The 26,514-nt window shown below is 45.6% G+C and overlaps 1 protein-coding gene across 4 annotated transcripts in view; it reads left to right on the top strand.

Annotated features, from left to right (window-relative positions):
• Positions 1–25,858, top strand: part of LOC137328085 (transcriptional enhancer factor TEF-1) — a 270,061-nt gene extending 244,203 nt beyond the window's left edge. For all 4 annotated transcript variants that reach the window (XM_067994247.1, XM_067994245.1, XM_067994246.1 and 1 more), the window contains 3 exons: positions 7,608–7,748; positions 12,673–12,825; positions 16,930–25,858. In XM_067994247.1, coding sequence (XP_067850348.1) covers positions 7,608–7,748; positions 12,673–12,825; positions 16,930–17,043 — 408 coding nt within the window. In that variant the 3' untranslated portion in view covers positions 17,044–25,858. The remainder of the gene's footprint in view (positions 1–7,607; positions 7,749–12,672; positions 12,826–16,929) is intronic.
• Positions 25,859–26,514: the final 656 nt, after the last annotated feature.

Below are 26,514 nucleotides of genomic sequence, written 5' to 3'. Positions count from 1 at the left end.
AGGAGCAGAAAAGCTGTGGTGCAGTGGAAACTTTTCTCTTCGTCTAAAAAAACGGAATGCATCCTCCGTGAAATTCCGATTTTTAAAAAAAATATAAATACTAACAAATCTCGACTTTAGCACTGTTTACAGTAAGCCAGAGGGCTGCATTGTTTCACCTGAATTAGCCGCAGGTTAGTTGAACAGGCTGCAGATGATGTGGCTCTGGAATTGTGTGTTCCCGGGGATGACTGCTTTTTTTTTCTTTGTACTTTGCGACGCAGAAAGTTGAAAGTGCAGCATGCCCAAAGCGTGACAGACAAGAAGTGTGCGTTCATTAAATTTTTTATATCGCAATTATTTTGAGTAATCAAGGTGAAGAGTCAAGGCTCAAAGCGCAGGACGCCTTCCTGGTTGAAAAGATTAGGAGAGGAGGTGGTCAGGTGACGTCGAGCTACATCATTAAATAAATAAATACATTTAAAACAGAAATAGACAGTTTCCGAGAAGTAAAGGGAATTAGGGGTCACGGGGAGCGGGCAGGAAATTGGACGTGAATTTAGATTTGAGGTTAGGATCAGATCAGCCATGATCTTATTGAATGGCGGAGCAGGCTCGAGGGGCCGATTGGCCGACTCCTGCTCCTATTTCTTGTTATGTTCTTATGAATGGCAAAGCAGGCCTGAGGGGCTGAATGGCCTCCTCCTGTTCCCAACGTGGGATGACTGTCCTGTGTCGACTCCTGCTCCTGTTTCTTATGCTCTTATGTTAACTGGCTCTCCCAGTGCAGTACTGAGGGAGCGCTGCACTGTCGGAGGTGCCGTCTTTTGGACGAGATGTCAAACAGAGTCCCCCGTCTGCTCCCCCTCGAGTGGACGTCTCACCCGAAAGACGGCGCCACGGACAGCGCAGCACTCCCTCGGTGCTGCGTCGGAGCGTCAGCCGAGATTTTGCGTTCGAGCCTCTGGAGCGGGACATGAACCCGCGACCTTCTGACTCAGAGGCGAGAGTGCTGCCCGCTGAGGAATTCGTCCCCAAAGTACTGTTGGATTCCATGGAACTTTTCCCGGCGTAAGAACCTCTTGATTCCAGGAGAGCAGGATCGAGATCGAGAAATATGGGAACGTATATGTGTGGGGGGAGAAAGTATATTGAGGCGATCTTATTGAAACATATAAGATTGTGAAGGGTCTTGATCGGGTGGATGCAGTAAGGATGTTCCCAAGGATGGGTGAAACTAGAACGAGGGGGCATAATCTTAGAATAAGGGGCCACTCTTTCAAAACTGAGATGAGGAGAAACTTCTTCACTCAGAGGGTAGTAGGTCTGTGGAATTTGCTGCCCCAGGAAGCTGTGGAAGCTACATCATTAGATAAATTTAAAACAGAAATAGACAGTTTCCTAGAAGTAAAGGGAATTAGGGGTTATGGGGAGCGGGCAGGAAATTGGACATGAAGCTGAGTTCGGATCGGTCAATGCCCTGTGGGTGGCGGAGAGGGCCCAGGGGCTATGTGGCCGGGTCCTGCTCCGACTTCTTGTGTTCTTTAGATTTGTGGTTGGGATCAGATCAGCCATGATCTTATTGAATGGCGGAGCAGGCTCGAGGGGCCGATTGGCCTACTCCTGCTCCAATTTCTTATGTTCTTATGTTCTTAATACAGTACTTAGAGTTATAGAGTTATACAGCACGGATAGAGGCCCTTCGGCCCATCGTGTCCGCGCCGGCCATCAAGCCCTGTCTACTCTAATCCCATATTCCAGCATTTGGTCCGTAGCCTTGTATGCTATGGCATTTCAAGTGCTTATCCAAATGTACTCTGTGCATTCACTTTGTTTGGACTGGCTGCGTTTTCAAACAGGGTTTGGTGTTGGAATTTCTTTGTTCAGTTTGGCGAAGATCTTTGATATTACTCTTCAGGCAGCTTTTCCATCAGATGAGTTTTGCTAATGCTGCCCCTGTCCCTAATCCTGTGAGCTGTCGTGCACTTAAAGGCATATTCCTGCAGAACGTACGACATTCATAATTTGTCAGTGAAATTCCCTTTAGATTCACTGCAAAAAAAAACCTAACCAGATCAAACAACATCCAGTTCAGCTATTGTGAGCATTGTGAATGTGCAGAATGCAGCCCGCCAAAAAAAAATAAGGAAGTTATTTGTCGACAGCTGACAGCAATTATATTCAAAAATTAAGACACTGGCAATCTGACAAAAAGCCATTCAGTATGAATGCTTCTAACCTTTCTCCCTCATGGTTTGGGTTAAAGCTGAATCTGTTCATTGGCTTTGGTGAGCAGAATAGCCAAACAACACCAAAATTGGCCTTGGAGGGAGTGCAGCGTCGGTTTACTAGAATGATACCCGGACTTCAAGGGTTAAGTTACGAGGAGAGATCACACGAATTGGGGTTGTATTCTCTCGAGTTTCGAAGGTTTCGCAGAGATCGCGGAAGGTTGTGGGTCTGGAGGAGGTGACGGAGATCGGGAGGGGGGCGGCGAGGCCCTACGGAGGGATTTGAACGCAGCAAAGCTGGTCACTGACCGGCGGCCTGAAGTTTACAAGCAGTTACAAGAGCTAATCCTCACTGTGGTACTCCACAGCTCAAGACGACACATCAGCAACACCTCAGAGATCGACTGTGTGTGCGTGCGTGCGCGCGCCTGTCTGTCTCTCTTACAATGTAAATAAAGTTTTGAGAGCAACACTCAGTGTTAAAAGTATTCAAAAAAGGACAAGTCACTTAAATGTTTTTCTCTGACCTTCATAAGCATCTTCCAGTGTGAAAACTACCTTCATCAAGCAACAACAACAACTTGCATTTATATAGCGCCTTTCACTTCGTAAAACGTCCCAAGGCGCTTCACGGGAGCGATCACCAAACAAAATTGGAAACTGAGCCACATAAGAAGATATTAGGACAGGTGACCAAAAGCTTGGTCAAAGATGTAGGTTTTAAGGAGCGTCTTAAAAGGAGGAGAGAGAGAGAGGCGGAGAGGTTTAGGGAGGGAATTCCAGAGCTCAGGGCCCAGGCAGCTGAAGGCACGGCCGCCAATGGTGGAGCGACGGGGCGAAGGAAGTGTGGGACGGGCGAGAGGGCGGAATTGGAAGGATGTAGAGCTGGAGGTCACGACCGAGATGGGGAGAGGGGAGGCCGTGGAGAGAATTGAACACAAGGGTGAGAATTTTAAATTTGAGACGTTGGTCGACTGGGAGCCAGTGTGGGTCAGTGAGCACAAGGGGTGATGGGTGAACGGGACTTGGTGCAAGTTAGGATACGGGCCGTAAAACTGATTGGTTTTGTTTACTTGCACCAATTAGACTTAGTGGCCTGATACCTGGACTTCAAGGGTTAAGTTACGAGGAGAGATTACACAAATTGGGGTTGTATTCTCTGGAGTTTCGAAGGTTAAGGGGTGATCTGATCGAAGTTGATAAGATATTAAGGGGAACGGATAGGGTGGATAGAGAGAAACTATTTCCGCTGGTTGGGGATTCTAGGAGTAGGGGGCACAGTCTAAAAATTAGAGCCAGACCTTTCAGGAGCGAGATTAGAAAACATTTCTACACACAAAGGGTGGTAGAAGTTTGGAACTCTCTTCCGCAAACGGCAATTGATACTAGCTCAATAGCTAAATTTAAATGTGAGATAGATAGCTTTTTGGCAACCAAAGGTATTAAGGGATATGGGCCAAAGGCAGGTATATGGAGTTAGATCACAGATCAGCCATGATCATATCAAATGGCGGAGCAGGCACGAGGGGCTGAATGGCCTCCTCCTGTTCCTATGAGTGACAGTAATGACATGATTTTCCTTCCTATGAGTAGTTGAGGTGGCACAATTTAAGAGTAGGGAGATCTCCTCGTGTCCTGGCCAACATTTATCCCTCAATCGGCATCGTCAAAATAAATTAATGGGTCATCCTTCTCATTTGCAGGTAGTGGGACCCCGTTGTTTGCAGTTGCCTGCAATAATAAGTGACTGGACTTAAAAGATAATTCATCTGATTGCTCTTCATCTTTTTTTCTCCTGTTCTCTTCGCTGAATTATGAATCGATCCCATTCCACTGGCAGTGCTTTAACTGAGTCAACGTTTGCTGTACGAGGTAGCATTCGATTCAATAAATCAATAACTCTCAAGTACGAGGGAGTTATTCCTTAAGTTTTTCCATTCGCATGATGTCTGATTAAGCTCTCAAGACACCCCAAAGCGCTTTGCATCCAATGAATTATCTTTTAAGTCCAGTCACTTATTATTGCAGGCAACGGCAAATAACGGGGTCCCACTACCTGCCAATGAGAAGGATGACCCATTAATTTATTTTGACGATGCCGATTGAGGGATAAATGTTGGCCAGGACACGAGGAGATCTCCCTACTCTTAAATTGTGCCACCTCAACTACTCATAGGAAGGAAAATCATGTCATCACTGTCACTCATAGGAACAGGAGTAGGCCATTCAGCCCCTCGTGCCTGCTCCGCCATTTGATATGATCATGGCTGATCTGTGATCTAACTCCATATACCTGCCTTTGGCCCATATCCCTTAATACCTTTGGTTGCCGAAAAGCTATCTATCTCAGATTTAAATCTAGCAATTGAGCTAGCATCAATTGCCGTTTGCGGAAGAGAGTTCCAAACTTCTACCACCCTTTGTGTGTAGAAATGTTTTCTAATCTCGCTCCTGAAAGGTCTGGCTCTAATTTTTAGACTGTACCCCCTGCTCCTAGAATCCCCAACCAGCGGAAATAGTTTCTCTCTATCCACCCTATCTGTTCCCCTTAATATCTTATAAACTTCGATCAGATCACCCCTTAACCTTCGAAACTCCAGAGAATACAACCCCAATTTGTGTAATCTCTCCCCGTAACTTAACCCTTGAAGTCCAGGTATCATTCTAGTAAACCTACGCTGCACTCCCTCCAAGGCCAATATGTCCTTCCGAAGGTGCGGTGCCCAGAACTGCTCACAGTACTCCAGGTGCGGTCGAACCAGGGTTTTGTATAGCTGCAGCATAACTTCTGCCCCCTTGTACTCCAGTCCTCTGGATATAAAGACCAGCATTCCATTAGCCTTATTGATTATTTTCTGCACCTGTTCATGACACTTCAATGATCGATGTACCTGAACCCCTAAGTCCCTTTGGACATCCACTGTTTTTAACTTTTTACCATTTAGAAAGTACCCTGTTCTATCCTTTTTTGATCCAAAGTGGATGACCTCACATTTGTCGACATTGAATTCCATTTGCCACAGTTTTGCCCATTCACCTAATCTACCAATATCGCTTTGTAATTTTATGTTTTCATCCACACTGCTTACAATGCCACCAATCTTTGTGTCATCGGCAAACTTAGATTTGAGACTTTCTATGTCTTCATCTAAGTCGTTAATAAATATTGTGAATAATTGAGGCCCCAAGACAGATCCCTGCGGGACTCCACTAGTCACATCCTGCCAATGTGAGGACCTGCCCATTATCCCTACTCTCTGTCGCCTTTCGCTCAGCCAACTTCCCAACCAAGTCCGTACTTTTCCCTCGATTCCATGGGCTTCTAACTTAGTTAACAATCTCTTATGCGGGACTTTATCAAATGCCTTCTGGAAGTCCATATAAATAACATTCATTGACATTCCCCTGTCCACTACTTTAGTCACCTCTTCAAAAAAAAACTACTGGGAGCATGCAGACAGGGCCTCGGTTTAATGTCTTTTGACAATGCAGCACTCCCTCAGTGCGGCACTGAAGTGTCCAGCTAGATTTGTTTTACATATCACGTAGAATTACATCGAACTGACAGCATAGAAACAGGCCATTCGGCCCAACTGATCTTTGCTGGTGTTTATGCTCCACACGAGCCTCCTCCCACCTCTCTCTTCATCTCACCCTATCAGCATAGCCTTCTATTCCTTTCTCCCTCGTGTGTTTATCCAGCTTCCCCTTAAATGTATCTACACTATTCACCTCAACTACTCCTTGTGGGAGCGAGTTCCACATTCTCACCACTCTCTGGGTAAAGAAGTTTCTCCTGAATTCCCTATTGGATTTATTTGTGACTATCTTATATTTACGGCCCCTAGTTCTGGTCTCCCCCGCAAGTGGAAACAGCTTCTCCACGTCTATCTTATCGAACCCCTTCATAATTTTAGAGACCCCTATCGGGTCACCCCTAAGCCTTCTCCTTTCGAGAGAAAAAGAGAGTTATGTTCTCTGGATCTGGGCGTTGCTGGCAAGGCCGGCATCTACTGCCCATCCCTAGTAGCCCTGCAAAAAGTGGTTTAACTTGTAGCTTTCGTAAATAAATATCAGAACACCTTTCTAAATCTAACCAATTTCCCTTCATTGTTTTAAAATCCTGGAATGTGTCTCTTCTCTCCCGACCTCCACTGTGAGACTTTCTTCCAATTGCGGAGTTCACCGAGCTTCCTGTAGCCTTTCTTCATACTCAGCGACCCCAACCAGACACCGTCGATGTTTTTTTTTAATGCCTTTGAATCTTTTCCACGACTTTGTAAATGTAGTGACCAGAACTGGACAGAGAGCTCCATACGTTGGCCCAAAGTTTGCCGGCATGGGACATCTCTCAGCGTTAGTTAGACTAGTTTGTGCGCAGTTTTCTTTTTTTAAATTCGTTCACGGGATGTGGGTGTCGCTGGCGGGGCCGGCATTTATTGCCCATCCCTAATTGCCCCTTGAGAAGGTGGTGGTGAGCCGCCTTCTTGAACCGCTGCAGTCCGTGTGGTGACGGTTCTCCCACAGTGCTGTTAGGAAGGGAGTCCCAGGATTCTGACCCAGCGACGATGAAGGAACGGCCGATATATTTCCAAGTCGGGATGGTGTGTGACTTGGAGGGGAACGTGCAGGTGGTGTTGTTCCCATGCGCCTGCTGCTCTTGTCCTTCTAGGTGGTAGAGGTCGCGGGTTTGGGAGGTGCTGTCGAAGAAGCCTTGGCGAGTTGCTGCAGTGCATCCTGTGGATGGTACACACTGCAGCCACTGTGCGCCGGTGGTGAAGGGAGTGAATGTTTAGGGTGGTGGATGGGGTGCCAATCAAGCGGGCTGCTTTGTCCTGGATGGTGTCGAGCTTCTTGAGTGTTGTTGGAGCTGCACTCATCCAGGCAAGTGGAGAGTATTCCATCACACTCCTGACTTGTGCCTTGTAGATGGTGGAAAGGCTTTGGGGAGTCAGGAGGTGAGTCACTCGCCACAGAATACCCAGCCTCTGACCTGCTCTTGTAGCCACAGTATTTATATGGCTGGTCCAGTTAAGTTTCAGGTCAATGGTGACCCCCAGGATGTTGATGGTTCCTTTGTTCCTCAGAGCTGGGGAGATCTCCCCGGTGCCCTGTGTAAACATCACTCAACCAACATCACCAGATCAGGATGAACTGGCCATCTGTCTCGCTGCTGTTTGTGGGATCTTGCTGTGCGCAAATTGGCTGCCGTTTTTGCCTGCGCAGTCGTGCTTCAAAAGTAATACATTGGCTGCGAAGTGCTTTTGGGACGTCCTAAAATGCCAGTTCTTCCTTTAAACGTTGCGGAAATTTCCCTTTTGTTTTGTCCTCTGGTTTGAAACTTGCTTTTTCTTTTGGCTGTGATTTAATTCTCTCCTTCTTTGATGTAACCAATAGGCTGACCTGAATTGCAATATTCAAGATGATGCGGGAGCCTTTTACGGCGTCACTAGTCAATACGAGAGCTCAGAAAACATGACAATCACTTGCTCAACCAAGGTTTGCTCATTTGGAAAACAAGTAGTTGAAAAAGTAGAGGTGAGTTTGGTCAGAACGAGAGAAGATTGGGCATATGATACCCGGACTTCAAGGGTTAAGTTACGAGGAGAGATTACACAAATTGGGGTTGTATTCTCTAGAGTTTCGAAGGTTATGGGGTGATCTGATTGAAGTTTATAAGATATTAAGGGAAATGGATAGGGTGGATAGAGAGAGACTATTTCCGCTGGTTGGGGATTCTAGGAGTAGGGGGCACAGTCTAAAAATTAGAGCCAGACCTTTCAGGAGCGAGATTAGAAAACATTTCTACACACAAAGTGTGGTAGAAGTTTGGAACTCTCTTCCGCAAACGGCAATTGATACTAGCTCGATTGCTAAATTTAAATCTGAGATAGATAGCTTTTTGGCAACCAAAGGTATTAAGGGATATGGGCCAAAGGCAGGTATATGGAGTTAGATCACAGATCAGCCCATGATCTTATCAAATGGCGGAGCAGGCACGAGGGGCTACTCCCGTTCCTATGTTCCTATATAATCTCAGGAGGCACCTGGAAATCAGCAGGCCATTTGCTGACCTGTTGCCCAGGGTGTTTCACACTTAAGGAGTGGTTCTCGAACACTTGAACCCCGAACAAGGGTTAAGGGGAGATTTAATAGAGGTGGTCAGAATCATGAGGCATTCTGATGGAGTAAATAAGGAGAAACTGTTTCCAGTGGCAGGAGGGTCGGTAACCAGAGGGCACAGATTGAAGGTAATCGGAAAAAGAACCAGAGGGGAGATGAGAATTTTTTTTTTAACGCAGAGTTTTCTTATGATCTGGAACGGGCTGCCTGAAAGGATGATGGAAGGAGGGTAAGGAGTAACTCCCAAAAGGGAACTGGATAAATACTTGAAGGGGAAATATTTGCAGGGCTGTGGGGAAAGGACAGGGGAGTGGAACTGATTGGACGGCTCTTCCAAAGAGCCGGCACAGGCACGATGGGCCAAATGGCCTCCTTCTGTGCTGCATGATTCTACGATAATTATTAACCTGGTAGCAATCTTAATTGTTGGAGTGACCGGTCGATGGAACAAGCTCGAGGGGCTGAATGGATGGCTTGCTCCTGTTCCTATGCTCCTAACACGGTGTACCTTAAATTGGGTGTGTGCTTTTTTCTAGTTCATGTATTATTGTCCTTTGGATGTGGGGGATGTGTCTGGCATTTAACGCCCATCCCCAGTTGCCCTGAGAAGGTGGTGATGGGCCACCATACATGGCGGCTGTCCGTACAACCGAGTGGCTTGCCGGACCTGGTCTCTGTGGAACGATGGGCCGAATGGCTTTCCCTCATCCGCACTCGTCATTTCCACTGGCAGGAGTGTCGGTAACCGGAGGACGCAGACTTAAGATAATCGGCAAAAAAAAAACAAGGCGGGGGAGATGAGGAGAAATGTTCTCTACGCAGCGAGTTGTTCTGATCTGGAACGCACTGCCCGGGGAAAGGGCGGTGGAAGCAGATTCAGTCGCAACTTTCAAAAGGGAATTGGATAAATACTTGAAAAGGAAAAGTTTGCAAGACTTTGGGGAAAGAGCAGGGGGTGTGGGACTAATGAGACAGCTCTTTCACAGAGCCAGCACAGGCACTATGGGCCGAATGGCCTCCTCCTGCGTTGTATGATTCTCCATCTCCACCTCCGTTAAATAGGTTCTGAAAAAATTATAAATACCAATGCAAACAACAACAGCTTGCATATATATATATAGCACCTTTAACGTAGTAAAACACGAGAACATAAGAAATAGGAGCAGGAGTAGGCCAATCGGCCCCTCGAGCCTGCTGCGCCATTCAATAAGATCATGGCTGCTCTGATCCTAACCTCAAATCTAAAGAACACAAGAAGTAGGAGCAGGACCCGGCCACTCAGCCCCTGGGCCCGCTCCGCCACCCACAGGGCCCTGACCGATCCGAACTCAGCTTCATGTCCAATTTCCTGCCCGCTCCCCGTAACCCCCAATTCCCTTTACTTCTAGGAAACTGTCTATTTCTGTTTTAAATTCATTTAATGATGTCGCTAAGACGCTTCGCAGGAGTGTTATCAAACAAAGTTTGACATCAAGTCACATAAGGAGATTTAAGGACAAATTTTTGGTCAAAGAGGTAGGTTTCAAGGAGCATCTTAGGGGGAAGTAGAGAGGCGGAGAGGTGTAGGGAGGGAATTCCAGAGCTTAAAACGTCATGTCCGTGGGGCTCCGCTAGTTAATTGCATTCTACGTTGACGGAATTGCCTGACCTCCCCCCTCAAGACCTGGCCACGGCTGATAAATTCAACCCTGAGCTAAACCCCAAGTGCTCACATCAGTCGAGATTAAGATCGCGTTTGCGTTACAACCGCGGCCTCTGCGCGAAGCAGGCTTTAATTCGCACCGGAGATGAGGATTCTCGGGTGTAAATCCGGGCCGGGCCCGACCCGACCCGACCTGACCTGACCTGACTCCGCAGAGAAGCGCAAGGGTGACTGCCTGCTTATGGGGATAGACCGGAAGAAGTTGGCCTTTTCGGCCTGAGAAGGAGGCATCTGAGAGGCGGCCCTGCAGAGAGAAACAAGTTGTATTGATAGTTTGGAAAAGGTAAATCTGAAATTACTTCAAACCAAATTGTGAGAGCAGGGCAGAGGGGACGCAGGCTCAAACCAATAAGAGGCAAAGTGGAATGGGCCATGCAATAATTCAAGAACAAATTGGATGCTTCAGACGGGGATGGTGCGGTAGATATGAGGGTCTGTATGGATGACTAAGATGGGCCAAATGGACTTCCTTATCCATAATTATCCTGTGAAGTTCTTTCTAGTTACCTCCATGCCTCTGTTACCTCTAGACTTGACTATTCCAATGCTCTCCTGACCAATGCTCTCCCATCTTCCACCCACCATAAACCTGAGCTCATCCAAAACTCTGCTGCCCCGTATCCTAACTCGCACCAAGTCCCGTTCGCCCATCACCCCCCCTGCTCGCTGACCTACAATTGGCCGTCGGTCAGGGAACGCCTCGATTTTAAAATTTTCATCCTTGTTTTCAAATCCCTCCACGCCCTCGCCCCCCCCTTCCCTATCTCTGTAACCTCCTCCAGCCCCTACAACCCTCCGAGATCTCTGCGCTCCTCCAATTTTTGCCTCTTGCGCATCACCCGATTTTAATCGCTCCACCGTTGGCGGCCGTGCCTTCAGCTGCCTCGGCCCGAAGCTCTGGAATTCCCTCCCTAAACCTCTCCGCCTCCCTCTCCTCCTTTAAAGACGCTCCTTAAAACCTACCTCTTTGACTAAGCTTTTGGTCACCTGTCCTAATATCTCCGTACGTGGCTCGGTGTCAAATTTTGTTTGAAAACCGCTCCAGTGAAGCGCCTTGGAACATTTTACTATGTTAAAGGCGCTATATAAATGCAAGTTGTTGTTGTTGCTGCAGGACATTCAACCAGTTGGGGGAGCCAGAATACTTTCTAAATGGTAAAAAGTTAAAAACATTGGATGTCCAAAGGGTTCAGGTACATCGATCATTGAAGTGTCATGAACAGGTGCAGAAAATAACCAATAAGGCTAATGGAATGCTGGCCTTTATATCTCGAAGACTGGAGTACAAGGGGGCAGAAGTTATGCTGCAGCTATACAAAACCCTGGTTAGACCGCACCTGGAGTACTGTGAGCAGTTCTGGGCACCGCACCTTCGGAAGGACACATTGGCCTTGGAGGGAGTGCAGCGTAGGTTTACTAGAATGATACCCAGACTTCAAGGGTTAAGTTACGAGGAGAGATTACACAAATTGGGGTTGTATTCTCTGGAGTTTCGAAGGTTAAGGGGTGATCTGATCGAAGTTTATAAGATATTAAGGGGAACGGATAGGGTGGATAGAGAGAAACTATTTCCGCTGGTTGGGGATTCTAGGAGTAGGGGGCACAGTCTAAAAATTAGAGCCAGACCTTTCAGGAGCGAGATTAGAAAACATTTCTACACACAAAGGGTGGTAGAAGTTTGGAACTCTCTTCCGCAAACGGCAATTGATACTAGCTCAATGGCTAAATTTAAATGTGAGATAGATAGCTTTTTGGCAACCAAAGGTATTAAGGGATATGGGCCAAAGGCAGGTATATGGAGTTAGATCACAGATCAGCCATGATCTTATCAAATGGCAGAGCAGGCACGAGGGGCTGAATGGCCTACTCCTGTTCCTATAATAAAACATAGAAACATAGAAAATAGGAGCAAGAGTAGGCCATTCGGCCCTTCGGGTCTGCTCCGCCATTCAGTGTGATCATGGCTGATCGTCTAACTCAGTACCCTGTTCCCGCTTTTTCCCCATATCCCTTGATCCCTTTAACATTAAGAAATATATCTATCTCCTTCTTGAATGCATCTAATGAGTTGGCCTCCACTGCCTTCTGTGGTAGAGAATTCCACAGGTTCACCACCCTCTGAGTGAAGAAATTTCTCCTCATCTCGGTTCTAAATGGCATACCCCGTATCCCGAGACTGTGACACCTGGTTCTGGACTCCCCAGCCATCGGGAACATCCTCCCTGCATCTGGTCTGTCTAGTCCTGTTAGAATTTTAGATGTTTCGATGAGATCACCTCTCATTCTTCCAAACTCTAGTGAATATAGGCCCAGTCGACCCAATCTCTCCTCATACGTCAGCCCTGCCATCCCAGGAATCAGTCTGGTAAACCTTCGTTGCACTCCCTCCATGGCAAGGACATCCTTCCTCAGCTAAGGAGACCAAAACTGCACACAGTACTCCAGATGTGGTCTCACCAAGGCCCTGTATAACTGCAGTAAAATGCAGGCATTAACTATATGTAACATTGAAAAAACTGATTCCTCGTTGAAATATTCAACCAGTTGGCCACATAATATACTGAGGTGGTTTCATGTCGAATATTATAACTCAAAAGTGATGAATTCATACTTTGTTATTCCCCCTCTTTCCTCCAGACTGAATATGCAAGGTTTGAGAACGGGCGTTTTGTGTACAGAATAAACCGCTCTCCGATGTGTGAATATATGATCAACTTTATTCACAAGCTTAAACACTTACCGGAAAAGTACATGATGAACAGCGTGTTGGAGAACTTCACTATTTTGTTGGTGAGTCTTTGGTCTCGACACCATTTTTAAAAACTCGCGGAGCACTTTGTACTGTTTTATCCTTCAGCTGCGTTAAAATGATTCTCAACCGATGAATTGGGGAGATGTACTTTTTTAAGAATTGTTGACCCAGAATTTGCTGGGAAGTACTGTGTGCCCACCATTAATAGTGCGTAAATAACCCAGCAATCAATAGATTTTTTTTTGTTGGGTGAGGGGTGATTGAGGGGTTACGGAACCGAGGCGGGTAAGATGGAGTTAAGATACAGTTCAGCCCATGATCCGATTGAATGGCGGAACAGGCTCGAGGGGCTGAATGGCCTCCTCCTGTTCCTCCCTCCGTTGTGGTGAGGAAGAGATTTCCCCGTGAGCTGCGAGTCGCCACAGGCTGCTGAAAACTCATGGAAACGGCAGCTTGTCCTCGACCTCCCCGTGAGTTTCAAGCTGTTTCTGCATTTGCCCACTAAACTCGACGCAGGAAGTTAGGGCTGGGTACTTAACAGCGTAAGGACCCTTTTAATGAAGGGATTTATGTTCCTGCAATGCCAACCAACCTCTCCAGTCCAGAAAGGGAATAATTTAAACTGTGGAGTCTCATTCCTGCAGGTCGTAAATTGTCCCTGGAGGTTTTTAAAATTTAACATTTTAAAACTTTTTTCTTACTTTTCCTTTCTGTCTCTTTTCTCTCTTCTCTCTCAATTCAATCTTTCTTTATTTCTCTTTCTGTACTTAATTTGACTCTTAATTCACCCTGTTTCCTTCTCTGACACTCCTGTTTCTCTCTCTGACACTCCTGTTTCTTTCTCTGACATTGCTGTTTCTTTCTCTGACATTCCTGTTTCTCTCTCTGACACTCCCGTTTCTCTCTCTGACATTCCTGTTTCTCTCTCTGACACTCCTGTTTCTCTCTCTGACACTCCTGTTTCTCTCTCTGACACTCCTGTTTCTCTCTCTGACATTCCTGTTTCTCTCTCTGACATTCCTGTTCCTTTCTCTGACACTCCTGTTTCTTTCTCTGACATTCCTGTTTCTTTCTCTGACATTCCTGTTTCTCTCTCTGACACTCCTGTTTCTCTCTCTGACACTCCTGTTTCTCTCTCTGACTTTCCTGTTTCTCTCTCTGACATTCCTGTTTCTTTCTCTGACACTCCTGTTTCTCTCTCTGACACTCCTGTTTCTTTCTCTGACACTCCTGTTTCTTTCTCTGACACTCCCGTTTCTTTCTCTGACACTCCCGTTTCTTTCTCTGACACTCCCGTTTCTTTCTCTGACACTCCTGTTTCTTACTCTGACACTCCTGTTTCTCTCTCTGACACTCCTGTTTCTCTCTCTGACATTCCTGTTTCTTTCTCTGACACTCCCGTTTCTTTCTCTGACACTCCTGTTTCTTTCTCTGACATTCCCGTTTCTTTCTCTGACACTCCCGTTTCTCTCTCTGACACTCCTGTTTCTCTCTCTGACACTCCTGTTTCTTTCTCTGACACTCCTGTTTCTCTCTCTGACATTCCTGTTTCTTTCTCTGACACTCCCGTTTCTTTCTCTGACACTCCTGTTTCTTTCTCTGACATTCCCGTTTCTTTCTCTGACACTCCCGTTTCTCTCTCTGACACTCCTGTTTCTCTCTCTGACACTCCCGTTTCTTTCTCTGACACTCCTGTTTCTTTCTCTGACACTCCTGTTTTCTTTCTCTGACACTCCTATTTCTCTCTCTGACACTCCCGTTTCTTTCTCTGACACTCCTGTTTCTATCTCTGACACTCCCGTTTCTTTCTCAATCCTTGAACCTCATTGTTTAAGGAGATTTAGACTGTCAGTCCCGTCGTTCACTAAAGTCCGGTATCAGCTCGCACTTCCAACAAGTTTATGGCGCCAAAAGCAATTTCGAGCGGAAGGCTGAGGGAAAAGCTCTAACTAACGGGGGCGCGTCATGAGATGCCCCACTCCAGTGAGATCCAGCGCTCGCTCCGCTGCTGCAGTGGCCAAGACTTGGGCTCATCATGTGGACAACTCCACTGTAGACCAGTAATCTGGGACTGTACAGAGTAAACCACTTAATGATCGTTCAGTTTATCCCGGGATTAGCTGGAGTCAGGATGGGGTGGGTCGGAGGGGCACCATGTCTCTCTGGTTCATTTTGGGATTAATTACGTTCCTCCCCTTCTTCCTTCCCCCACCCCTGTTCCAAATTCCGAATGGCCCCTTTTTTTCTCTCTCTTTTTCTCTGTCCCTTGTTCTACATAAGAAATAGGAGCAGGAGTAGGCCAATCGGCCCCTCGAGCCTGCTCCGCCATTCAATAAGATCATGGCTGATCTGATCCTAACCTCAAATCTAAATTCATGTCCAATTTCCTGCCCGCTCCCCGTAACCCCTAATTCCCTTTACTTCCAGTTCTATCTCGGCCTCTCTCTCTTTCTCTGTTTCTTTCTGTCTCTCTTTTTCTCTGTCTCCTGCTCTCTCTTTCTTACTACGGGGATAGGGCGGGGGGGAGTGGGACTAGCTGGATAGCTGGACTCTTGCGTAGAGCCGGCGTGGACTCGATGGGCCGAATGGCCTCCTTCCGTGCTGTAACCTTTCTATGATTCTATTCTACTCTCTCTCTCTCTCTCTCTCTCACACGCCCTCAAATTTTTAGATGTGCCTCTGAGGTGAACCACTGGAATGCTAGCACAAGTTGCTGCAAAATTTAGTTCAATAAATGAGATAGACGTGCCTTTATAGATAGTTGAAACGTAAACTTGAAAGCTGGGTTCAGCTGCAGTGGCGGCAGAAAATGAAATCACTAAGAGCTGGCCTGTTGAAGTGACCTTGCTCGGTTTTGTGTTCTTGGAGTCAGCTCAACCAAATTCATGTCGCAGCCCTGGTGTCAAGTGGGCGGTGTAACAGATAGTCATTTTGACATCAATCAGCTGCCGGCCGTGGCTCACTGGGCAGCACTCTCGGCTCTGAGTCAGATGGTCACGGGTTTAAAGTCCCACTCCGGAGACTTGAGCTCAGAGTCCAGGCTGGCACTCCCAACGCTGCACTGAGGGCGCGTTTTTGCGTCGTCCGAGGTCTTTGGATGACGCGTTAAATCAAAAGCCCTGCCTGCCGACCGGCTCAGGTTGACGTAAAAGATCCATCAGCACTAGTTGCAGAACTGTGAGGAGTTCTCCCAGTTGCGTTCCCTCCGTAAAGTTCAGTTGTACAGACGCCTTGTTCAAACCCCCTCTGGAGTGCTGCATTCAGCTTTGGGCAGTAAAGGATAGATACGTTGGCCTCGGTGGGGTGCAGCGCAGATCCACCAGAATGATACCAGTGCTTAAAGGGTTGAATTCTGAGGACAGGTTGCATAAACTTGGCTTGTATTCACTCCTTTGCTCGCTGACCTACATTGGCTCCCGGTCGGGGAACGCCTCGGTTTTAAAATTCTCATCCTTGTTTTCAAATCCCTCCACGGCCCTCGCCCTCCCCCCGCCTCCCTATCTCTCTGAACTCCTCCAACCGCCTGAGATCTCTGCGCTCCTCCAATTCTTGCCTCTTGCGCATCCCCGATTTTAATCGCTCCGCCGTTGGCGGCCATGCCTGGACCCTAAGCTCTGGAATTCCCTCCCTAAACCTCTCTGTGTGTGTCTCTCTCTCTCTCTCTCTCTCTCCTTTAAGATGATTGTAAACAATTTTACAACACCAAGTTATAGTCCAGCAATTTTATTTTGAATTCACAAGCTTTCGGAGGCTTCCTCCTTCGTCAGGTGAACGATGTGAAAATCGTCACATCGTTCACCTGACGAAGGAGGAAGCCTCCGAAAGCTTGTGAATTTAAAATAAAATTGCTGGACTATAACTTGGTGTTGTAAAATTGTTTACAATTGTCAACCCCAGTCCATCACCGGCATCTCAACATCATCCTTTAAGATGCTCCTTAAAACCTACCTCTTTGACCGAGCGTTTTGGTCACCAGGTCTAATATCGTCTTACGTGACTCAGTGTCAGATCTTGTCTGATGACGCTTGGGATGTTTTCCTACTTTAAAGGGGCTGTGTTAACGCAAGTTGCTGTCGTAGTGATTGTGTTTTTTTTTCCCGCTGCGATAGAAGTGCTAAGGTTTTATTTCGTGACCCCCCCAGGTTGTAACAAACAGGGATACGCAGGAGACGCTTCTGTGCATGGCGTGTGTGTTTGAAGTCTCGACCAGCGAACACGGAGCGCAGCATCACATCTATAGGCTTATGAAGGAATAAGCCTGGATGTTTTATTCCCTCTCTGGAAACAAAAAAACAACACAGCTACAGTTCAATAGACTTAAAACCTCAATACATGTGGCAGTGCCTCAAATCAATCGACACACCCATAACACGTCTGAGTTTCTGATGTGGGTCGCCTTTTTAATGTGTGTGTGTGTGTGTGTGTGTGTGTGAAAACATCAACAGCTGTGAATTATGGTACATTGTGATAGCTTTTTATATTGAAATTATGTGTGCTTTAGAATATCTTTTTTTTAAAAAAAAACAAATACCTGTTTGTTGAGTAACTACATTCGGGAAATGGGACTGTTGGTGTCCAGACAAAGATAATTTTTTTTTTTAGTTATTGTGGGAAACGTAGTCTAGCTTTTCTGTGTCGACAGAAAACAAAAAAAAAACAGGAAAATAATGATTGTAGACACAAAACATTTAACTGTGGGATGACTGTGTAAAGATAATTTATTTAAAAGAGTTTTTTTTTTCCAAAGATGGTATATTCACAGGTATATATTTATCGACATGTGGATATGCGGGAGATAGCGTCAGGATGAAGTTAGCGGGCTCAGGCCGAGAAGTATCTCAATGCTGGTGAAAGAATGTCAGTAATTTAAAACAGTCACCAGGTCTGTTTGCTTTCAGGTTTCCTTAACAAAAAAAAAAATAAGAAAAACACACACACACTCCTTATTTTAGGACATTGTTAAATTGGAATGCAGTAACTCGCGCCTCGAACCAACTGGACAGTTCCGGGGAAAAAAACCCAATCAGCAACCTCCAGATGGTGTTGAACGTTAAATTTTCACGAGGGTGAAAAGAGTGCTCGACGCGCACGCCCCAGGTATTTCAGTTATTGATCGAGACTAAGACCGGGATTAGATCTTGCTTTGCCACTTGACGGTGACACTTACCGCAAGGACCTGTTCAGTGATGACTGCAGAAAGGTTGCACAATTTTTAAATTTTAATTTGCAGGAGAAGGATGGATATACATCGATCGTGAGCTGTTGTTTCTTTGTAAACTTTATGAGGAAATGGTTAACCGGTTGGTCACCACGGTGGGGAAGTGACTTTCTGAAGGCTGAAGCTTTTTGGTTCTGAGAGTACACAAAAAAAATAATAAAAATCATAATTCCACCATTTAAAAAAAAAAAAAATTTTAAAATCTTTGAATCCACTTTTCACTCAAAGCAGGGAAAAAAAAAAACAGGAATTCTTCCCCAGCCCACAAAGAAATCCCGGCTCAGTTCCTGGTGAAAGTTTGCAGGACATTTGTATCTGTGTACAGCAGGGGCACCGTTCCGGATCTGAATGTGAAGGGGGGTTCTCATACCAAATTAAAAACTATGACCGTATTGCAAGAATTTATTACGAGAGTACTGTGAATTAAGAAACAGCCAGTGTTTTGTATGTTTCTATAATTCTATTTTGTAATAGTGTTTGGACGTTTACTTAAAAGAAAAAGCGTATTTTTTTTTTGCGCCTGTGAGAAGTTGCATGTTTTTTGAAAGCCACGGGGAGTTCAGTACTCGCAGATACCGCCCCTGCCGTAGATTTGTAATGTTGCTCGCTTAAGAGGCTTGTAAACGAACCAGTGTGATTTGTATCCTTGAGTTGACGAGGTGTGTGTTTGAATGAACCGAAAGAAACTGCCAGCAAGAAGTGAGCAGCGTTACATCCAAGCGAGCGGTGAATTTAATGACGCCTCTCTGTCCTGAGCACTTGGTTCTTTTTTTTGAGACGCGCAATACTCCAGCGGGGTGCCTCGCCTTTTTTTTTTCCTCTTGTATTTTGTTTCAACTTTGGTACTTGCGTGTGTAATCAGGTGTGCATTGTCCCAGTTAATTTGGCAGGAAGGTGACGATCGTGTAAACAAACCAGCTTCCGTGTGTTAAGGTTTTGACTTAAGTTGCAATGGCGCAGTCGCTAAATGTTTAATTTTGGGGAAAAAATGCCATGGTTTTAAAGCATTTGTCTTTACACAATTAAATGTGTAAGCGAAAAACACTGTTGTGATCACTGTTCATTGTGAGAAATTAATGAAATCCAAATAAGATGTAACTGAAGCTGTGAGTTCTTTCCTAAGCTGGAAGTTTCTGATATGTTATCAGTAACATTTCTTTTCTGATGTAATTTTAATTCAGTGCTACCAAAGCGTAGATTAATCAGTGCCTTAATAGCGTACGATAGGAAAATACAGTTCGCCTGTAGATCTACATTTTTAATTGGAGAATACTGTGCTTTGAAAACTGTTGAGTGCTTTGTCTCTTACTGCTACCCTTTCCAACGTACCTGTGTTGCGTGCGATGGATCCGAACACGCTTTAAAGGGATTTTGAGAGTCTTTTTTTTTTAAAGTGTGTTAAATCATTGTGCCAACTGAATGGAATTGATGAAACGATCACTTCAATTCGGTCAAACGAGGACCTCGTTTCACGGTTTGGATTACAACCAGCGCAGAAACGCAAAAGTAGCCAGCCTTCTCGACACATGCCTTTAATATCTAAATGACCAAATAACGATCTTCATGCATTTCCTGCACTCCAGCACGTAAGTGCCTTTCTTTTTCGATATTCCAGCCTAGAAAAGATCAGCTCAGTCAAAAGGAAAAAAAAAAATAAAAATTGTGCGCAGACCAGAAACCAAAAAAGTAAACAAGTAAAGTGATCACCTTTATTGCCTTTATTGGGTTTGAGTACTGCAAGAAACACTGAAATAGGATAAATCCAGAGGTGGCGTTTTGACGAAGTGTGTTCGGAGATGCATTCGGAAGACACAACTGAGGTAAAATTGTACAGCTGAAGCAAAAAAAAAAAAAAGAAAAATGATTGCAATTGTTTATTTTTTTAGCGGATGTTATGGAGCTTGAACCTTGCGGCGGATTTTGACCATTTGCACGAGAAATCGTGAGAAGGTTGTTTGTAGAAACTGTAACCTCGACAGCCCTGTGTCAGCATCGAACTTCTACAAACACAGTGACTGTTGAGGGGTTTTTTGGGGGTGGGGGGGGGAGGTGGGGGAAGAGCCTATGGTTTGTAGATTAAATGAGTACTGATTAAATTATCCTTTTAAGAAATACACAGTGCAGTGCAAAGTGCTGACCTCCAACATGATATAACTAATAGATTTAACGTTGGGTTTGTTTGACATAGAACGAACAGCACAGGAACAGGCCAACTGGCGTTTATGCTCCACACGAGCCTCCTCCCTGACCCTACTTCATCTCACCCTCTCAGCATATCCTTCTATTCCTTTCTCCCTCGTGTGTTTATCGAGCTTTCCCTTAAATGCATCTACGCTGCTCGCCTCGACTGCTCCATGTGGGAGCGAGCTCCACATTCTCACCACTCTCTGGGTAAAGAGGTTTCTCCTGAATTCCCTGTTGGATTTATTAGTGACTGTTCTTGTATTTATGGCCCCTTGTTCTGGATTCCAGCACATGTGGCAACATCTTCGATCGGGTAGACGTAGAGAACGCTTTCGTAGTCTTAAAGACCCCGACTAGGTCACCCCTCAGCCTTCTCTTTTCCAGAGACATTGGGGCTCGAGGCTGATCTTAACAAATCAGGCTGCTGATTTGTTAAGATCAACCCGTATTTTTATTTTCCGGTTCTCGTTAGCCGGCAGCTGTGCCGTGAATCCGGAGTGACACTGCTCGGATGTGTCCCAGTTTAGCACCTGCGGCAGTCAACAAACTGGAGGAGGATCCAGCCTGGATCTGAACCCAGTTCTGTGGGTAGATGGAGGAACAGCATTTAAGGCCGAATGCTTTTTTTTTTTTGGCCGATTTAAATGCCATTTGAAACATGGAAAACAGGAGCGAGAGTAGGCCATTCGGCCCTTCAGGCCTTGCTCCGCCGTTCAAAATGATCACGGCTGATCGTCTAACTCAGTCCCCTGTTCCCGCTTTTTCCCCGTATCCCTTGATCCCTTTAGCATTAAGAAATATATCTCTCTCCTTCTTGAATACATCTAATGACTTGGCTTCCACTGCCTTCTGTGGTAGAGAATTCCACAGGTTCACCACCCTCTGAGTGAAGAAATTTCTCCTCATCTCGGTTCGAAATGGCGTACCCCGTATCCCGAGACTGTGACCCCTGGTTCTGGACTCCCCAGCCATTGGGAGCATCCTCCCTGCATCTGGTCTGTCTAGTCCTGTTAGAATTTTATATGTTTCGATGAGATCACCTCTCATTCTTCTAAACTCGAGTGAATACAGGCCTAGTCGACCCAATCTCTCCTCATACGTCAGTCCTGCCATCCCAGGAATCGGTCTGGTAAACCTTCGTTGCACTCCCTCCATGGCAAGGACATCCTTCCTCAGATAAGGAGACCAAAACTGCACACAATACTCCAGATGTGGTCTCACCAAGGCCTTGTATAACTGCAGTAAGACATCCCTGCTCGTGTACTCAAACGTTGTAGGTGGGATTCTTTTCGGCCCATCATGCCTGTACTGGCCCTTTGAAAGAGCTCTCCAGTTAGGCTCACTCCCCGTCTCTTTCCCCATAGACCAGCAATTCTTTTTCCCCTCCAAGTATTTATCCGATTCCCTCTTGAAAGTTACTATTGAATCTGCTTCCACCGCCCTTTCAGGCAGTGAATTCCAGATCATAACAACTCACTGCGTAAAAAAAAACTCTCCTTATCTCTCTCCTGGTTCTTTTGCCAATTATCTTAAATCTGTGTCCTCTGGTTACCAACCCTCCTGCCAGTGGAAACAGTTTCTCCTTATTTACTCTATCAAAAACCCTTCATGATTTTAAACACCTCTATTAAATCTCCCGTTAACCCCTCTGTTCTGAGGAGAACAATCCCAGCTTCTCCAGTCTCTCCAGACAACTGAAGTCCCTCATCCCTGGCACCATTCTAGTAAATCTCCTCTTCTGGCTTAGCAGTGAATTGTTTAGTCCCCAAAAGCTCAGGTCTTGGCTTCTCTTCAGCAGCGCTTCCATTGGTCTCCCCATGTGATGGCGGCAGAAAGAGACATTAATCTCGGGTCTTCACCAAGCCCAGTTGCGATCTGGAGTGTTCGCTTGGTTTTTGGTGTTGGGAGATTCTGGTTTCTTAGGGTGTGCATAGAATTTACAGCACAGAAACAGGCCATTCGGCCCAACTGGTGCGTGCCGGTATTTATGCTCCGCACGAGCCTCCTCCCTCCCTACTTCAACTAACTCTATCAGCATATCCTTCTATTCCTTTCTCCCTTAAGCTTCCCCTTAAATGCATCTATGCTACTCGCCTCAACTGCTCCTTGTGGGAGCGAGTTCCACATTCTCACCACTCTCTGGGTGAAGAGGTTTCTCCTGAATTCCCTGTTGGATTTATTAGTGACTATCTTATATTTATGGCCCCTAGTTCTGGTCTCCCCCACAAGTGGAAACATCTTCTCTACGTCTACCCGATCAAACCCCTTCCGTAATCTTCAAGACCTCAATCAGGTTACCCCTCAGTCTTCTCTTTTCTGGAGAAACGTGGAGATCAGGGATGCTGATCTCCATCACCAATTTGACCTCTGCAATTTCCCAGCACTTGAACTGTATTCTGAAGCGCTCGGGATTCTGCCTCGTGGCATTTTTTTCAAGGGCCTTTGTCTGGCTGCCGCCAGAGTTTTCTGCCTTCCGTCGGCTCCGAGCATACATCGCTCATGGGGAGCCCGTCGTCTGCTATTCTCATCGCCTTGCCTGGCCGATCTCATTTGCGCCTTCACCGGCGTGGCTTTGATCCAGATGTTGCCGCTCCGCGCAAGACGCAAGTGTCGGGGAATCTTGGCGTCGAACAATGTTCCTCTCCCTCAATGTGCCGACCATTCATATAATGGAGACGCAGAACGTGAGTTTCCAATCCGATAGCCTATTGCCTCCAGCCTCCTTTTTTTTTTTCCCTCAAAGTCTATTAAGGCTTCTTGTTCGGTTTGGAGAACCGATTCGACGATGTCCTATCCCCGGTGGATATAAACTGGCGTTGGGGTTCAGTGTACTGTTCTTGAGGTTGACCTGGGGTTCGGAAGAGTAGTTTGGAGGCATGCCCCTCCTGTCGTCTTCAAGCTAATCATGGGGCCGACTCTCTTGCGAAAGGACGTACAGCGGATCCTCTTCCGGATGGGCAGTTGTCACCAAAAAACCGAGTTCGGGAACAATCCTTCCCTTCGCCTTGGCTCAACGTCTCCATCGATGGAATAGTTTCCCTTCCCAAACGCACGCTACCAACATGTACGGTCTGCAGTGAGGATGAACTATTGCAGTTTATTTCTGTGAGTGTGAGAGTCCCAGCCCTGAATCATAGAATCGTACGGCACAGGAGGAGGCCATTCGCTCCATCCTGTTCGTACCGGCTCTTTGAAAGAGCTATCCAATTAGTCCCACTCCACCCCACCCCCCCCGCCTGCTCTTCCCCCAGAGCCCTGTATATTTTTCCCCTTCAAGTATCTTTCCAATTCCCCTTTTGAAAGTTATTATTGAATCTGCTTCCACCGCCCTTTCAGGCAGCGCGTTCCAGATCATCGCAACTCGCTGCGTTAAATAATTTCTTCTCGTCTCCCCATGAAGTGAAGAGGTTTCTGGAACTCAATTATCCATGAAGTATTGTGCGTGGGCTACACAACCTCTTTTTTTTTTTGGTGAGGCTTGTTTGAATTCTGGAGCTAGGGTGCCAGATTTCAAATTGCAGTCCTCCGACCGATGCTGGCCGCGCTCTGTACGGTCTCCTGTGCACCGCGCTGTTTCAAGCTGGGTCATTGGGGCGGGACAGGGGAGGAAGAGCAGAGAAAAACTGACTGGGAACTGGTCTCCACCTCCCCCCCCCACCCCCCCCGCTATCGTATCCCAGTAACTTCCCCACATGCTTCATATCCAGTAAATCACACCGTGTGTGCAACTGCTGTTGCTGTGCAGATAAGAATGACTTTGGAACAACGATATAAATTATCACGTTTTCTTTTCACGGGGAAAATCTTTGAGGGAACTGAAAATTCCGCTCGTTGAATGAGTTGTAATTAGGTTTGATCCCTCGCTTCTGTTTCCTCCTGATAACCCATTAATTGTGGGGGGTTTTTTTTTTCAAATCGTTAGTTATATGCATTTTGGAGGTCCATGGTCCTTCTTATATCCAAAAGATAATGCTTGTACTTCAGACACATCTATCATGTGAGACATTTAAACTAAAAAAGGGCACTTTGTATATCTGTCCACAGGAGTTTAAACACACGCACACAGATACACGCAGACATGCACATGAACAGATACAGACGCACGCACACAGGCGCACAGACGCACATGCACACAGACACACATGCACACAGACAGTGGAAGTAGTCGAGGTCTGAGTGATTGAAGGATGCAAAAAAAAAAAAAACAGCTTGTCCGTGTACATAAAATGTTAGTCACAACGAGGCCATTTTGACACAAGTTAGCGCAATTGTTACTGTAATTCTGGAAAAGCTAATGGTATAGATTTGGTTATTTTTGTGCGGGAAGTGCGGTAACTGTGTGTGGGAGTTTGCCTTTGCTTTGTAAACCTGTGCGTTTGGAACGCACAGTGGATGAACTTCGGAACAATGTTTTATTTTCGCGGTGGAGAATTCTTGGAATCAACATACGGACTTCACCCATAACTGCGTAATTGCAGGAACAGCCGTGATACCTCCTTACTGGCAAATGGTTTTATCGCAGCCTGTGTGCAGTTGTGACCTGTGACTTGATCAAGTGAAGATTAGCCAGGGGGGAAAAAAAAAATGTGCCTGAGTTAAGATAATAAAAAAAAAGGAGTTCAGTATCCTTTAAAACCTAAGTAGCCTTTCATGTTTTTTCCCCTCTATCTGCAAGTTCCTTCTGTGTAAACAATTGTTTATTGCCATGTGTGTCTGCTCACATGTATGAAATAACTCATTGAATTTAACTCTGCTTATTTTATTTTTTTGTGTTGTAATGTGTATGAGATGGTATTGTGGCTTTAACTGATGCTTTAAAATATGGTCTGGTTACTTTTAATATCACATACAGCTGGTAAATTTGATAGAAATTTCTTCTTTTGACACATCCCACGTACACACACACCCCCGGGGAAAAAAAGAAACGATTTGACTGAAAAAAAAAACCTTTAACGTTCCAAGACGGAGCCCTCGTTCTGAGTGATTAATCGTCGCAGCAGGGTGAGAGGTCAGGGGGAAACACTGCCCTTAAAATATAAATTGTACTGTGTGTGTGTTTTTTTTTTAAAAAAAAGTACTTTTCTGCTAAATGTGGGTAGATGCGTTTGTCCTTTTTAATTTATTTCCAGCACTTGGCCTTACTCCCGAACTTGTGCCCTCCTGCGTCGCTGTCCCAGTGACCTTTTCCCCACAGCTGCTCACAAGAACACTAAATTATAAACCGTCTGGAGGAGGAGATTGCTTCAAACTTGCGAGCTGTACAAGTATGTTTTTTTTGTATTGCTGTTGACGTGTAGGTACTGGTACCTTTTTTTTTGGTTATAACCATTTAAAATGTTGGCTTTGAAGTAAGACGCATCTTTACTATGGATAGTTATATAAAATTTATAGGGTTTTTTGTGTGCAGAGAATTTTTTTAAAAGGTGCTTTGTAAAAAGGATGTATCTTAGCTTTCTTGGTACAGATGTGCGATAACCTTAATATCCATGACAGTTAAGTGCAATTATTTGATCATCACTCTGAAACACAACTTTCTGTGCCCCTTTACAGCAAATGTTTGACACATTTTAATGATTTCCTAATAAAGTAGTAGACATTTTTGTAGCTTTCTAGAAACTTTGTATTTGTATTCATACAGTATAAATCAACAATAAAAAAAAAGGACAATACCTTACCTCTTTTCTTTTTACTGTCAAAAAGTGTTGCAGCCTTTTTTTTTTCGAATACATACCTGAGTGCGGGTTAAGCATATTGGCCTTTTCGTCCGGATGTCTACAGCGGAATTCAATTCTCAAAAAGAAAAACCAACCCTGTCGTTGCCACCAGCGAGATTGAGTTGTGGTTTATTGGGTGCGTTAAATAAGGACGTAAGAAATAGGAGCAGGAGTAGGCCAATCGGCCCCTCGAGCCTGCTGCGCCACTCAATAAGATCATGGCTGATCTGATCCTAACCTCAAATCGAAATTCATGTCCAATTTCCTGCCCGCTCCCCGTAACCCCTAATTCCCTTTACTTCGAGGAAACTGTCTATTTCTGTTTTAAATTTATTCAATGATGTAGCTTCCTGGGGCAGCAAATTCCACAGACCTACTACCCTCTGAGTGAAGAAGTTTCTCCTCATCTCAGTTTTGAAAGAGCAGCCCCTTATTCTAAGATTATGCCCCCTAGTTCTAGTTTCACCCATCCTTGGGAACATCCTTACCGCATCCACCCGATCAAGCCCCTTCACAATCTTATATGTTTCAATAAGATCGCCTCTCATTCTTCTGAACTCCAATGAGTAGAGTCCCAATCTACCAGTTTCTAACCAGAGGACACAGATTTA

The sequence above is a fragment of the Heptranchias perlo genome, chromosome 12, assembly GCF_035084215.1.
Source record: "Heptranchias perlo isolate sHepPer1 chromosome 12, sHepPer1.hap1, whole genome shotgun sequence".
NCBI lineage: Eukaryota > Metazoa > Chordata > Chondrichthyes > Hexanchiformes > Hexanchidae > Heptranchias > Heptranchias perlo.
The sequence above is the reverse complement of the archived record's forward strand: the minus strand, read 5'-3'. Positions and strand labels throughout refer to the sequence as shown.